The sequence below is a fragment of the Taudactylus pleione genome, unplaced genomic scaffold (assembly GCF_031769625.1).
Source record: "Taudactylus pleione unplaced genomic scaffold, aTauple2 ptg001374l, whole genome shotgun sequence".
NCBI classification, from domain to species: Eukaryota; Metazoa; Chordata; class Amphibia; order Anura; family Myobatrachidae; genus Taudactylus; species Taudactylus pleione.
In genome coordinates, this window is record NW_028285774.1 from 218,727 (window position 1) to 232,845 (window position 14,119).

At 52.6% G+C, this 14,119-nt stretch overlaps 1 protein-coding gene across 1 annotated transcript in view; it reads left to right on the forward strand.

The window, feature by feature from the left end:
* The window catches only part of LOC148442973 (T-lymphocyte activation antigen CD86-like), an 84,188-nt gene that overhangs the window by 51,472 nt on the left and 18,597 nt on the right, over nucleotides 1-14,119 (forward strand). The window contains exons 4-5 of the mRNA XM_088463440.1: nucleotides 5,673-5,975; nucleotides 13,250-13,387. Coding sequence (XP_088319566.1) covers nucleotides 5,673-5,975; nucleotides 13,250-13,387 — 441 coding nt within the window. The remainder of the gene's footprint in view (nucleotides 1-5,672; nucleotides 5,976-13,249; nucleotides 13,388-14,119) is intronic.

Genomic DNA, 14,119 nt, shown 5'->3' on the forward strand with positions numbered 1-14,119 from the left:
ACCTGGTCACCCACAGCTATGCGAGCAGCCAGGAGACCGTCTTAAAAAAAAAACAGGGACGCCCTGATTCAGAGCGAGCGCAGACCACTTTATTCACTCTGGAACAAAAAAGTTCATGACCTAGGGAGAGCAGTTCCAACACCACTGACAGCAAAAGAGAACTTTATAGCCTTCAACTCTAAGTTATGGGCCATTACTTGCCAACTGGACACCCCAGACACCAGAGGAGGTAAACTAGATCCCCAGTACAGGTTGGCATCCATGTTACTGTCTACCCCCAATCAGCACCAGAAAGATAGGTTTAGCACTAGTCAAAGTGCTATAATGTTCCCTCTACCCCACATGGCTCATGATAAGGCAGGTAGACATTGACGTGGCTCCACATTGCTCCTGAAAGACATTCCCCAGATTTGGAGAGGGTTATTTAACTATTATTATTCCAGCACTAAACCCCTGAAGGTGGAGGCAGGAAGGGTGGAGACTGTAGTAAAATCTCGGACCACAAGGCATCAGGTTAGGGCATCAGGTAAGATCAGGCTAATGCCCCCAGCAGCAGAGGCTCTCAGATTTGTTCTTGTGAAATGTGCTCTAGATTCCTGATAAATTCTTGAACATCCAACTACTGTCAACTAAAATGCTTAAATTTGATTAATGTGAACAGGCCCAACAATGCTTATACAGATACTTTGAACATTGGGCCTGATTCAGATGGGCCTGATTCAGAGACGTTCGTAAGCGGCCGCTCGTTCGCTCTGAGCGATGTTTGTCCAACTGCGCATGCGTATGGATCGTTATACGCATGCGCGAACCAGTCAGTGCGGTCGACATTCATGCGCTCGCAAAATAGCGAATGCCTGATAATTTGAGTGACAGAAAGAGGCGTATGTGGGTGGTTACGGGGGAAGGTGCTTGAAAACGGTTAGTGGAGATCCGAACGCAGGCATGCTTAAAGGTCAAAACAGGCGTTTTATGGGTGTGCATAATTAAAACAGCAGCGTCATTGACCACGTCACTGGGTTATTTTATAGCCAGAACTGCTCGCAAAATTGTGGTAGGAAAAACCAACCCCAAGAATAGCGAGCAGTTCATACCCTGGTCGATGTACTCGATTAATCTAATAAATAGCGGACATGACATAGGATGCGAGCGGCCAGGGGGCGTATTTTTTCAAAAAACGACCGCAAGTTTGGTTCGCTCGTTCAGACCTAGAGGCGTGAACAGACCGCAAAGAGCGAACGGTTCATTTGAATAGCCACCCCTATTTTCTGGACGACCGAGCGCTAATTGCGTCCGGCTCTGAATCAGGCCCATTGTTTTTTTTTTTTCCATGTGGATGGCAAACTTCACATCACAGTATGCTTGCTATTCAGCTTAAAACTGCTATACAATGTAGATATTTAAACTCAGATGGGCAATATTTTATCATTTATATTACAGATGTTTTTTTAAATTCTTTATTTATACCCCTTTCAGACAGGAATCCAAATTACCGGGTTAAATATTTCAACCCGGTAATTTGGTGATTTACACGGGACTTTTTTCTGTCTGAAAGGGTCATCCCGTGTCTAAATTCCCGGGAATTCAACTGCGAAATTGAACTTTAATCTAGAAATTTGAACTCCAAATTAATCTGACTCAAAATTCCTGATTAGACCACAAACTAACTGAAGGCTCCTCAGCCAGTCAGATGAAATAATTCTAGAATCTCTTCTCAACACTAAAGTGGGCCACCAGGTTGAAATGACAAGATTGCACCTTGGTGGCAAATTGTAATGTAATAAAAATATACTCACTCAGAGACTTATGGAATGCCGATAGTTATGCAGATCAACCGATTTTTAACCATTGCGCATGTTTAACCAGGGCACGCAAGGGCAGTTATTGGTTTGCGATTATTGGTTTGCGATTATGCACACACAGCAGATTCATTCGCAAAGTGATTGACAGGTAATTTGGGGGAGGTAATGGGGGAACTAGGTAAACGGAGGAGTGTCGCGAGCGTTTAAACTCAGTTTCATGGGCGTGTGTAAATTGGCCATTGCAATTTCTTTTGCAGCATGAGGGCTCTCAGCATGTCAGGAGAGACGCAGTGTCTGAGACAAGTCAGACTTCACTCAGAAGCTGCGTGGCTGCCCGATCTGTGTTAATGCTCCCGATATTTACGCTGATGCATGAGGTCGGACAGATGTGAGAAGGCAGCAGTGGGCGTCCCTATGCTCAGAGAGAGAGTTTGAAAGACATTAGCATACTTTTGCTAATGTGATCCATAAGAATGGCAGTTCCTATTGCATTAGCGGAAATATTGGAATCAGGCCCTCAGTAAACATCCCCTCACTGGATACATACTGTAGCTTCAATTAAAGTACAGGAATTGCCAAAAATTGCAGCACACAAAGGAAATATATTGCAATTAATGGCTGGAATTTGTAGATAATAAGTACCCAAGTTATATATAGTCCCTCCCTCCCTCCAGGAGGGAGTGGAATGCCTGCATACAGTGGGGGGCGTGGCCAGGCAATGACTCCATATTGGGGGCGGGGCCAGGGCGTGACCGCACAATCACATCATCGTGGCCCAGCCCCCTCTTCACAATGCCGAAAATAGAGGCATTGTGAAGCAGGGGGCGGAGCCACGATGACGCGATTCGTGTTGAATCCCCAAGCCCCCCGCTGCAGGGATTTCTAGTAGTAGTCCGGGGGGGCAGGCGGTAGCCGGGAGGCTTGCCTGCCTTTCCAAGAGGGTTGGGAGTGGTACCCGATATTCGGGAGGGTAGACAAGCCTGTATATAGTACATTTTATTTTTTTAATTTCAACATTTCTAAATAAACGTGCATGCTTCCATTTCCCCCATTTGGGCGTGAATACAAATCTACTTGTGACAAACAAGGACGACATACAGTGTAAAGTGGTTTTTCTAACACTGCTCTGCTGCTTTTAGCTACTTGAATAAATGGGTGTGTTTTTCACATTTGCGAACAATCGGACGCAGTCATCACTATCAACTTTACACTTACTCCAGGGTCTGAGGTACCGTAAGTCAGACCCCTTCAGAAGGCTGCGTTGGCAACTTTCGGCAGCCATGTTTGTCTTAACTTGAGAATACATGCCCAGACCATGCCCTTACTGTACTTTTATTGCGGTTTTCATCCTTCATGCACCCTTCCCACGATTCCATGCCCATTGCAGCCTCAGGGGGTCATTCAGACCCGGTCGCAAGCACCGATGTGCTCGCAACCGGGTCTATGGGTGGCCCTGCGAACTCCAGAGCTCGCTACAAAAGGGGCGGCTGTCGATGTTGATCGACAGCTCGCCCCTTTTTGTAGGCGGGCTGGGGGGGTGGTTTCCAAAACGGAGGCGTTCCTTTAGGAACGCCTACCGTTTTGTGGACGGCCGCACTGACATCATCAGTGATGTCAGTGGGGAATTTCCTGCTCGATCAGAGCAGGAAGCTCCCTGGGGCTTGCGAGCGCCCAGACCCAACCTTAGGGTCTGGTCGCAAGCCCCGATGGTCGCGATGGTGATCACCATCGCGACCATCACCCTGGTCGCTAGCTAAGCTGCGGGTGGTAACACACATCTTAGCTAGCGACCAGGAGGCCGCACCAAAAAAACAAGCGCCCGCCCTCATTCAGAGAGAGCGATCACTTCTTGCGATCGCCTCTGAATGAGGCCCTCAGTCTCGTCCTTCTAATCGCAAAGAGTTGCAAGTAAGGCGTGAGAGAAAAAAGACAGATTGCGAAAAGCCACTTATGCGCAGTGCAGAATATCTCAGAGTTGAGATAGAATAAAAGTCTCAACCTACATTTGCGACTGACACTGAATAATTCCCTATATGCATATTCTTCTAAGCTGAGTTGTTTGCATATAGGCGAGCGGATTACCCACTGTTTGTACGCTTGGTTTGATTCCGTCATCATTAGGCTGCACTTGTACCAGTCCTGTCCCGGATGCAAATGATGCATCAGAAATATGTAAATTTATTTATGCTTCTGGGAAACTCTGTCTATCACACAGTTCCATCAATGGGCGGAATTCAATTGTTTTCGCGGCCCGCATCTCCCGTCTAAAGTGACAGGAGTTCGCGGGCCGCTATGCAATTGTTCCAGATTTTAGTGCTGATCCGCCCAAGTGGTCGGGTTTAGCCGCGTAAAGCAGCTAAACACGACCAAAGTGCTGGGCGCGATCGCGAAAAGTGATGTTTGGGCGCCCAAACATGTCACTTCACACATTTCAGCTCTCACCTACATTTCAGCTCGCAGCCCCTTGGGCTGTGAGCTGAAATGTAGCGATGGCAGCTGATCGTGCCCAACAGGACCAAGAATTGAATAGCTAAGTCGGGCGCGATGGGGACAGGAATCAATTGAATTCCGCCCAATTTGCCCTCTCTGAACATTACCTATGGGCGTGATTCAGCGGTGGGCGCAGTTGAGAGAATGCATGTTAGGAGCAATAATACGCAAACTGCGTATGCACGAAAAACAGAGTGGAGACTGAGAGGTGACCTAAAGTCATCGCAAAGAGAGGAGGTGTCATGGACGTGTAGCGGCATGCAGCTGCGATCTCGTTTGCAGCACCGCAGCCACAGCGGCCATTTGATAAGAAAGTTACAACGGAGTCTCTGCGCCAGGCAGGGGGGGCAACCCGGGTCAATGTTGCGGCTAATGGTGCATTAATGGAGGGGAGATCGGATCCACCAGCACGCAGCTTGAGCAGAGCACATATAAGAAAAGTGGGCATCGAAGGGTTTGCTCGGTCCGTCGCACTGAAGAACACAAGGGGAATGCTTAAATTGGCATTTACGTAACAGCCGCGCGTGATCTGTGTGGAATCACGCTCTACGTTAAAACCTTCAGCCACAAGATGCCCTCAGTAAACCCATGTACAGTACATTTAGCTTTGCACAACCCCAAAAATGCAGGGTTGCCTACCCTCCCGATTCGGGCAGGAGCCTCCCGATAAACGGGTGCAGCTCCCGCCCCCCCGGAAAGGCAGGCAAGCCTCCTGCATGCCGCCGATCCCCTGTCTCCCCCCCATCAGTACCTGATAAACCCCCTTCAGCGGGGGGCCGCTGACGCGATTCGCGTAATTTTGGCCCCGCCCCCTGCTTCACAATGCCTGTATTTCGGCATTGCGTAGCGGGGGCGGGGCCAAAAGACGCGATCACGTGGCCCCGCCCCCTGTCACACCTGAAAACGACCTTCAGCCCCCTGTTCTGCCGATCTGGCTGCTCCCTCCCGGAAGGAGTAGCCAGATAGTCGGCAAGTATGCAAAAATGCTCATAGCACACAGTTATCAATTATCTAAGCTATACTACAGCCACAATGAAAGAGGCACTGCCAATGCTTCCAGCTATGATGCCTTATACACTACTTACTACTGGGGGCACTATTACAAGGGGCACTATTACAATGAGCTATTGGTGTGGTCTGTGGACAGTCCTGTTAGTTGTTCATAGTCTCATGAATATTTATATTTGCCCAGAACGTTGCTAACCTTCTAAAAAAAAGGTAAAACTATAACACTCAAAAGATTAGACATATGTTTATTTATAATTTGTCTGTTTGCTTAATGTGTAGTGTATACAGCTATCATTACCTTCCATTGTGTCATTCTGCACCTATGCTACCAAATTCCCCAATCGTTTATTAACACCATGCGACCTTGGTTTACAGCTAACTTCAGTGATCCAGAAATTAAATGCGGTTCCGTATCAACTTTAAAAAAATTTACTCAGGGAGAGACTGTAAACATGCACTGCTCATCAGGAAATGGTTTTCCAAAGCCTGAGAGAATGTTCTGGAAAGTTTCTGATGAAAATGGAACAAAGCCTTTTTACCCAACAAATGACATTATCGATATCAGATCAGCCTTCAACATCTCTAGCAACCTGACGTGGAAGGTGGACTACAATATAAACATCACCTGTGTCCTGCTGACTCAGCATGCGGAATTATATTCAAAAGCACTGGAAATAGGTGGGTGTTAAATGTTTTATTGTTTGTATTACCTTATTGCAGGGCTCGACAAATTTTGGTAAAATCTAGGAGCCATCTTCAAAGTTTAGGAGCCAGACCATCGTCCATTACCAAAATTAGGAAAGCTTGTATAGGCCACCACACATGACCTTTCAGTGCTCCTCAACCTAGTATTAGTACCCCCTGTAATAGTGCCCCCAGTAGTAAACCCCCTGTAATAGTGCCCCCAGTAGTAAGCCCCCTGGAATAGTGTCCCCAGTAGTAAGCCCCTTGTAAAAGTGCCCCCAGTAGTAAGCCCCTTGTAATAGTGCCCCCAGTAGTAAGCTCCCTGTAATAGTGCCCCAGTAGTAAGCCCCTTGTAAAAGATCCCCCAATAGTAAGCCCCTTGTAATAGTGCCCCCAGTAGTAAGCTCCCTGTAATAGTGCCCCCAGTAGTAAGCCCCTTGTAATAGTGCCCCCAGTAGTAAGCTCCTTCTAAAAGATCCCCCAGTAGTAAGCCCCTTGTAATAGCGCCCCCAGTAGTAAGCTCCCTGTAATAGTGCCCCCAGTAGTAAGCTCCCTGTAAAAGATCTCCCAGTAGGAAGCCCCTTGTAATAGTGCCCCCAGTAGTAAGCTCCCTGTAATAGTGCCCCCAGTAGTAAGCTCCCTGTAATAGTGCCCCCAGTAGGAAGCCCCCTGTAGTAGTGCCCCTAGTAGTAAGCCCCTTAAAATAATGCCCCCAGTAGTAAGCCCCCTGTATTAGTGCCCCCAGTAGTAAGTCCTCTCTAATAATGCCCCCAGTAGTAAACCCCCTCTAATAATGCCCCCTGTAATAAGCCCCTTGTAATAGTGCCCCCAGTAGTAAGCCCCCTCTAATAGTACCCCCAGTATTAGTGCCCCCAGTAGTAAGCCCCCTGTAATAGTGCCCCCCAGTAGTAAGCCCCTTGTAATAGTGCCCCCAGTAGTAAGCCCCCTCTAATAGTACTCCCAGTATTAGTACCCCCAGTAGTCAGCTCCCTGCAATAGTACCCCCAGTACTAAGCCCAGTCTAATAGTGCCCCTAGTACTAAGCCCCCTCTAAGTGTGCCGTGCACATACACAAAAATAACCCAGAATACTCACCTTAGGCCAGGATCCTGCGTCCGCTGCCGTCTGCCGCTCTTCAGAACTATGACATGACACTCATGACTTCTCTCCCACAGTGCCCGAGGGCGGAGCCAGACGCTGGAGCTCAGGAGTGAGCTCTGGCTGCAGCTGCGGGGAGTCGGGTGCCGCTGGTAAAATTTCAGCGGGCGCCCGACAAATGGAGCTTCTCTGCGATGGCGGTGGGGGGTTGGCCTGGAAATCCTGGTCGCCAGGTCTAAAATCTTAGTTTCCATGGCGACCTGGCGCCCGGGATTTGTCAAGCCCTGCCTTATTGCTTGCTGTCTGCTTTTTGCTCTAATTGTGCTCACACATTATACAGTATATACATTATAAATGCAAACATATATACAGTATAATGCACAGTATATGTATTGGATCTATTATATGTCATCAGAAGCTGCTCCTACTCTCTATGATGAGCGAGGCTGAAGCTGCCGAGAGAGAGGCGGAGGAGGGAGGCCCGGCCGGCCAGGTCCCAGCACCTGCACAATGGATCTGGCAGGCGCTGGGACCATGTGCACACAAGCAGTGGTGGCAGTGGCGGAACTAGAGAGTGGTGGGCCCAGGTGCAAGAATATGCTTTGGGCCCCCCCCCTCCCGCTCATTCCTGGCACCCCGCACCCCAACATTTATTCACCACCCCTCACTGCCCCCCCCAGTAATTAAATCCAGTATCTGTCCTGCTGCTCAGCGTTGTTTTTTCACCACCCCTCACTGCCCCCCCAGTCAGTAAATCCAGTCTATCCAGCCCCAGCGTGTCAGCCTAATTCTCTCTCCCCAGTCCCAGGGTGTGTCCCAGCCCCAGTGTGTCAGCCTCATTCTCCCTCCATCCCCAGCGTATCTCTGCCTCGTTCTTCCCCCCAGCGTGTGTCCCGGAACGTCAGACTCTTCCCCCTAGCCCCAGTGTGTCTCAGCCTCTTTCCCCCCCAGCATGTGTCTCAGCCTCTTCCCCCCCAGCATGTGTCTCAGCCTCTCCCTCTCCCAGTGTGTGTCTCAGCCTCTCCCTCCCCCAGTGTGTGTCTCAGCCTCTTTCCTCCCCAACGTGTGTCTCAGCCTCTTTCCTCCCCAACATGTGTCTCAGCCTCTTTCCTCCCCAACGTGTCTCAGCCTCTTTCCTCCCCAACGTGTGTCTCAGCCTCTTCCCCCCCAGTGTGTGTCTCAGCCTCTTTCCTCCCCAACGTGTGTCTCAGCTTTTTCCCCCCCCCAGTGTGTGTCTCAGCCTCTCTTCCCCCCCAGCATGTCTCAGCCTCTTTCCCTCCCCCCAGCATGTCTCAGCCTCTTTCCCTCCCCCCCAGCATGTCTCAGCCTCTTTCCCTTCCCCCCAGCATGTGTCTCAGATTCTTCCCCCCCCAGTGTGTGTCTCAGCCTCTTTCCCCCCCCAGCATGTCTCAGCCTCTTTCCCTCACCCCCAGCATGTCTCAGCCTCTTTCCTCCCCCGACATGTGTCTCAGCCTCTTTCCCTTCCCCCAGCATGTCTCAGCCTCTTTCCCTTCCCCCAGCATGTCTCAGCATCTTTCCCCCACCAGCGTGTCTCAGCCTCTTTCCCTCCCCCCAGCATGTCTCAGCCTCTTTCCCTCCCCCCCAGCGTGTCTCAGCCTCTTTCCCTCCCCCCCAGCGTGTCTCAGCCTCTTTCCCTTCCCCCAGCATGTCTCAGCCTCTTTCCCTCCCCCCCAGCATGTCTCAGCCTCTCCCTCCCCCAGTGTGTGTCTCAGCCTCTTTCCTCCCCAACGTGTGTCTCAGCCTCTTTCCTCCCCAACGTGTGTCTCAGCTTCTTCCCCCCCCAGTGTGTGTCTCAGCCTCTTTTCCCCCCCAGCATGTCTCAGCCTCTTTCCCTCCCTCCCAGCATGTCTCAGCCTCTTTCCCTTCCCCCCAGCATGTGTCTCAGATTCTTTCCCCCCCCAGTGTGTGTCTCAGCCTCTTTCCCTCCCCCCCAGCATGTCTCAGCCTCTTTCCTCCCCCGACATGTGTCTCAGCCTCTTTCCACCTCAGCGTGTCTCAGCCTCTTTCCCTCCCCCCAGCATGTCTCAGCCTCTTTCCCTCCCCCTCAGCGTGTCTCAGCCTCTTTCCCTCCCCCCCAGCATGTCTCAGCCTCTTTCCCTCCCCCCCAGCGTGTCTCAGCCTCTTTCCCTTTCCCCCAGCGTGTCTCAGCCTCTTTCCCTTCCCCCCAGTGTGTCTCAGCCTCTTCCCCCCCAGCGTGTCTCAGCCTCATTCCCCCCCAGCGTGTGTCTCAGCCTCTTTCCTCCCCCGACATGTGTCTCAGCCTCTTTCCCTCCCCCCCAGCATGTCTCAGCCTCTTTCCCTCCCCCCCAGCGTGTCTCAGCCTCTTTCCCTTTCCCCCAGCGTGTCTCAGCCTCTTTCCCTTCCCCCCAGTGTGTCTCAGCCTCTTCCCCCCCAGCGTGTCTCAGCATCCTTCCCCCACCAGCGTGTCTCAGCCTCTTTCCCTTCCCCCCAGCGTATCTCAGCCTTCCCTCCCCCCCAGAATGTCTCAACCTCTTTCCTCCCCCGACATGTGTCTCAGCTTCTTCCCCCCCCCCCCAGCATGTGCCTCAGCCTCTTCCCCCCCAGCGTGTGTCTCAGCCCAGTGCCGGAACTAGAGTGGTGGGCCCAGGTGCAAGAATATGCTTTGGGCCCCCCCCCACCCCGCTCATTCCTGGCACCCGGCACCCTAACAATTTTTCACCACCCCTCACTCCCCCCAGTCAGTAAATCTAGTCTGTCCAGCCCCAGTGTGTGAGCCTCATTCTCTCCCCGAACCCCAGTGTGTGAGCCTTATTCTCTCTCCCCAGTCCCAGGCTGTATACCAGCCCCAGCGTGTCTCTGCCTCATTCTTCCCCCCAGCATGTCCCAGCACCAGCATGTCAGAATCTTCCCCCCAGCCCCAGCGTGTCTCAGCCTTTCCCCCCCCCAGCGTGTCTCAGCCTCTTTCCCTCCCCCCAGCTTGTCTCAGCCTCTTTCCCCCCAGCGTGTGTCTCAGCCTCTTCCCCCCCAGCGTGTGTCTCAGCCTCTTTCCCCCCCAGCATGTGTGTCTCAGCCTCTTTCCCTCCCCCCCAGCGTGTCTCAGTATTCCCTCCCCCCCAGCATGTCTCAGCCTCTTTCCCTCCCCCCCAGCATGTCTCAGCCTCTTTCCCTCCCCCCCAGCTTGTCTCAGCCTCTTCCCCCCCAGCGTTCTTTCCCCCACCAGCGTGTCTCAGCCTCTTTCCCTCCCTCCCAGCATGTCTCAGCTCTCTTTCCCTCCCCCCCAGCGTGTCTCAGCCTCTTTCCCTCCCCCCAGCTTGTCTCAGCCTCTTTCCCTCCCCCCAGCTTGTCTCAGCCTCTTTCCTCCCCCAGCGTGTGTCTCAGCCTCTTCCCTCCCCCCCAGCATGTCTCAGCTCTCTTTCCCTCCCCCCCAGCGTGTCTCAGCCTCTTTCCCTCCCCCCCAGCATGTCTCAGCCTCTTTCCCTCCCCCCAGCTTGTCTCAGCCTCTTTCCTCCGCCAGCGTGTGTCTCAGCCTCTTCCCTCCCCAGCGTTCTTTCCCCCCAGCGTGTCTCAGCCTCTTTCCCTCCCTCCCAGCATGTCTCAGCTCTCTTTCCCTCCCTCCCCAGCGTGTCTCAGTCTCTTTCCCTCCCCCCAGCTTGTCTCAGCCTCTTTCCTCCCCCAGCGTGTGTCTCAGCCTCTTCCCTCCCCCCCAGCATGTCTCAGCCTCTTTCCCTCCCCCCCAGCATGTCTCGGCCTCTTTCCCTCCCCCCCAGCTTGTCTCAGCCTCTTCCCCCCCAGCGTTCTTTCCCCCACCAGCCTGTCTCAGCCTCTTTCCCTCCCTCCCAGCATGTCTCAGCTCTCTTTCCCTCCCCCCCAGCATGTCTCAGCCTCTTTCCCTCCCCCCAGCTTGTCTCAGCCTCTTTCCTCCCCCAGCGTGTGTCTCAGCCTCTTCCCTCCCCCCCAGCATGTCTCAGCTCTCTTTCCCTCCCCCCCAGCGTGTCTCAGCCTCTTTCCCTCCCCCCCAGCTTGTCTCAGCCTCTTTCCCTCCCCCCAGCTTGTCTCAGCCTCTTTCCTCCGCCAGCGTGTGTTTCAGCCTCTTCCCTCCCCAGCGTTCTTTCCCCCCCAGCGTGTCTCAGCCTCTTTCCCTCCCTCCCAGCATGTCTCAGCTCTCTTTCCCTCCCCCCCAGCGTGTCTCAGTCTCTTTCCCTCCCCCCAGCTTGTCTCAGCCTCTTTCCTCCCCCAGCGTGTGTCTCAGCCTCTTCCCTCCCCCCCAGCATGTCTCAGCCTCTTTCCCTCCCCCCAGCGTGTCTCAGTCTCTTTCCCTCCCCCCAGCTTGTCTCAGCCTCTTTCCTCCCCCAGCGTTCTTTCCCCCCCAGCGTGTCTCAGCATCTTTCCCTCACCAGCGTGTCTCAGCCTCTTTCCCTCCCTCCCAGCATGTCTCAGCCTCTTTCCCTCCCCCCCAGCATGTCTCAGCCTCTTTCCCTCCCCCCCAGCGTGTCTCAGCCTCTTCCCCCCCAGCGTGTGTCTCAGCCTCTTTCCCCCACCAGCATGTCTCAGCCTCTTTCCCCCACCAGCATGTCTCAGCCTCTTTCCCCCACCAGCATGTCTCAGCCTCTTTCCCTCCCCCCAGCGTGTCTCAGCCTCTTTCCCTCCCCCTCAGCGTGTCTCAGCCTCTTTCCCTCCCCCTAGCGTGTCTCAGCCTCTTTCCCTCCCCCCGGCGTGTCTCAGCCTCATTCCCTCCCCCCAGCATGTCTCAGCCTCTTCCCCCCAGCATGTGTCTCAGCCTCTTTCCCCCCCAGTATGTCTCAGCCTCTTTGCCCCCCAGCATGTCTCAGCCTCTTTCCCCCACCAGCGTGTCTCAGCCTCTTTCCCTCCCCCCCAGCGTGTCTCAGCCTCTTTCCCTCCCCAGCGTGTCTCAGCCTCTTTCCCTCCCCCCCAGCGTGTCTCAGCCTCTTTCCCCCCCCAGCGTGTCTCAGCCTCTTCCCCCCCAGCGTGTCTCAGCCCCTTTCCTCCCCCGATGTGTGTCTCAGCCCCTTTCCTCCACCGATGTGTGTCTCAGCCTCTTCCCCCCAGCGTGTGTCTCAGCCTCTTTCTCCCCCCAGCGTGTGTCTCAGCCTCTTCCCGCCCAGCGTGTCTCAGCCTCTTTCCCCCCCAGCGTGTGTCTCAGCCTCTTCCCCCCCAGCGTGTCTCAGCCCCTTTCCTCCACCGATGTGTGTCTCAGCCTCTTTTCTCCCCCCAATACCACCGCCACTTACCTTATTTCATTCTCCCTCTTCTGCTCCTCTCGATCCAGCAGCCCGGCCCCTTGTTATGACAAATGGCGCACAGGACGTCACACGCGCTGTCATAACAAGGGGCTGGGCCAAGGCGGGTGTCTCTGTCATGTTGGAGCCGGAGTTGCCGAAGCGGGCCCGCTGCGGCTCCAACCATTTACTTAATTGGGTCAGGTTGGCTGGCAGCGGCGCTGTGGATGCAGGCAGCCATGGGCCCCTGCACCACAGCGGGCCCCGGTGCAAGGCACCGGCTGCACCGCCGCTAGTTCCGCCCCTGAGTGGTGGTAGAGCAGCACATGCACTGCACATCCATTATAGATACGCCAATGACCCAGCCTTCACCTAGACATTCACGTGAGCGTCGTAAGCACACTCGTATCCTGAAATACTCTGTGTACCTGAGAATAGTCTGGTGATCTGATTGCCCGATTTAAATTTTTTTTTAACCTGCTAACAAGTAGTGGGTTGCCGCAATGCATACGGCAAAGTAGCGCACGGACTAGTGGGAGACTTACGTCACATTTCACACTTCCTCTTTCATTTCACATTTTCACATTTCCTGAGGGTGGACGCTGCTAGAATTACTTGTTTATTGCATTGCCGCACATCGGCACCGCGCTGGAGCTTGACCTGTGAAAAATCCACTTTTATTAAAAATAAATATGTAAATACACTTGAAATCCCCCCACCCCCACTCACAATTTAAGTGTAATTCTGTGTAATCTTATTTTCATGTGAACTTGTATCAATAGTCCTAATTTTAGGGACTGTCCTCTGAATCCCAGGGCGTGCAATCACCCTACCGTTGTGTCATGTAATAATGATAACGGAGGTTTTGGTCCATTCTGGGGGCCAGTGCAGTCTGTTCTGGGCAGTCTGAGCCTTCTAGTTTTCTTAAAAATTGTTATATTTTAATTGCAGAGATAGAAAAGAAAACACGACAACCTGATCACAAGGACCCTATCACCCCGACTATAATCGCAATCACAACCATCCTCATCTTGGCAGTTCTCTCCTTAATCATTTACCTAAATAAAAAGCACAGGATATGTAAAAAAAGTAAGTATTCCCAGAATATGAGCATGTAAATCGTAGTAATGATGTTCTGGAGGGTTAGCAGTGGTACAAACTCTAGCAATTAAACATTAACATGTTACACTGTACCTGGTGCTGGCACTATTACCTGTTTAGCCATCTAAGTTACATGTCTAATATCAGCCACATCAACTGCTGTAAAAGCACCGATGCACCTAACTCTTCTTTACCTTGTTATTTAAAGTGATTTCTGGAAAAGTTAAACAGATTTCAGTTCTGTCAGATTTTTATGAAATCTGTTTGGATTTTCCAGAGTTCATGGCACATGACCGGATAGAGCAGGTGGTTTTTAGATGGGCGACAAACCTCAATTTTGTTTTGGAATACTTCATTTTTATATTTCATTCTAATTTGATTAAATCGAACGCTCAAAATCCCGACTAGGGCTGGTAAGTCCCCTAACCCTCCCCTCTCCCCCTCCTAACCCTATCCATCCCTTAGTGGTGCCTAACCCTAACCTCCCCCCGGTGGTGCCTAACCCTAAACTCCCCCCGGTGGCGCCTAAACTGGAATCGGTATGATTTACCGCCGGACGCCTGTCTGGCTGTTGGAATCCCGACAGCGGCTGCCCGACATGGGTGAAAATCCTGATCGTCCCTAAGGTAAGTATTCACTAACCTAATTCCCTCCCCTAACCCTAACCCTCCTTAGGGGTGCCTAACCCTAACCTCCCCCCCTGTGCCTAACCCTAATCCC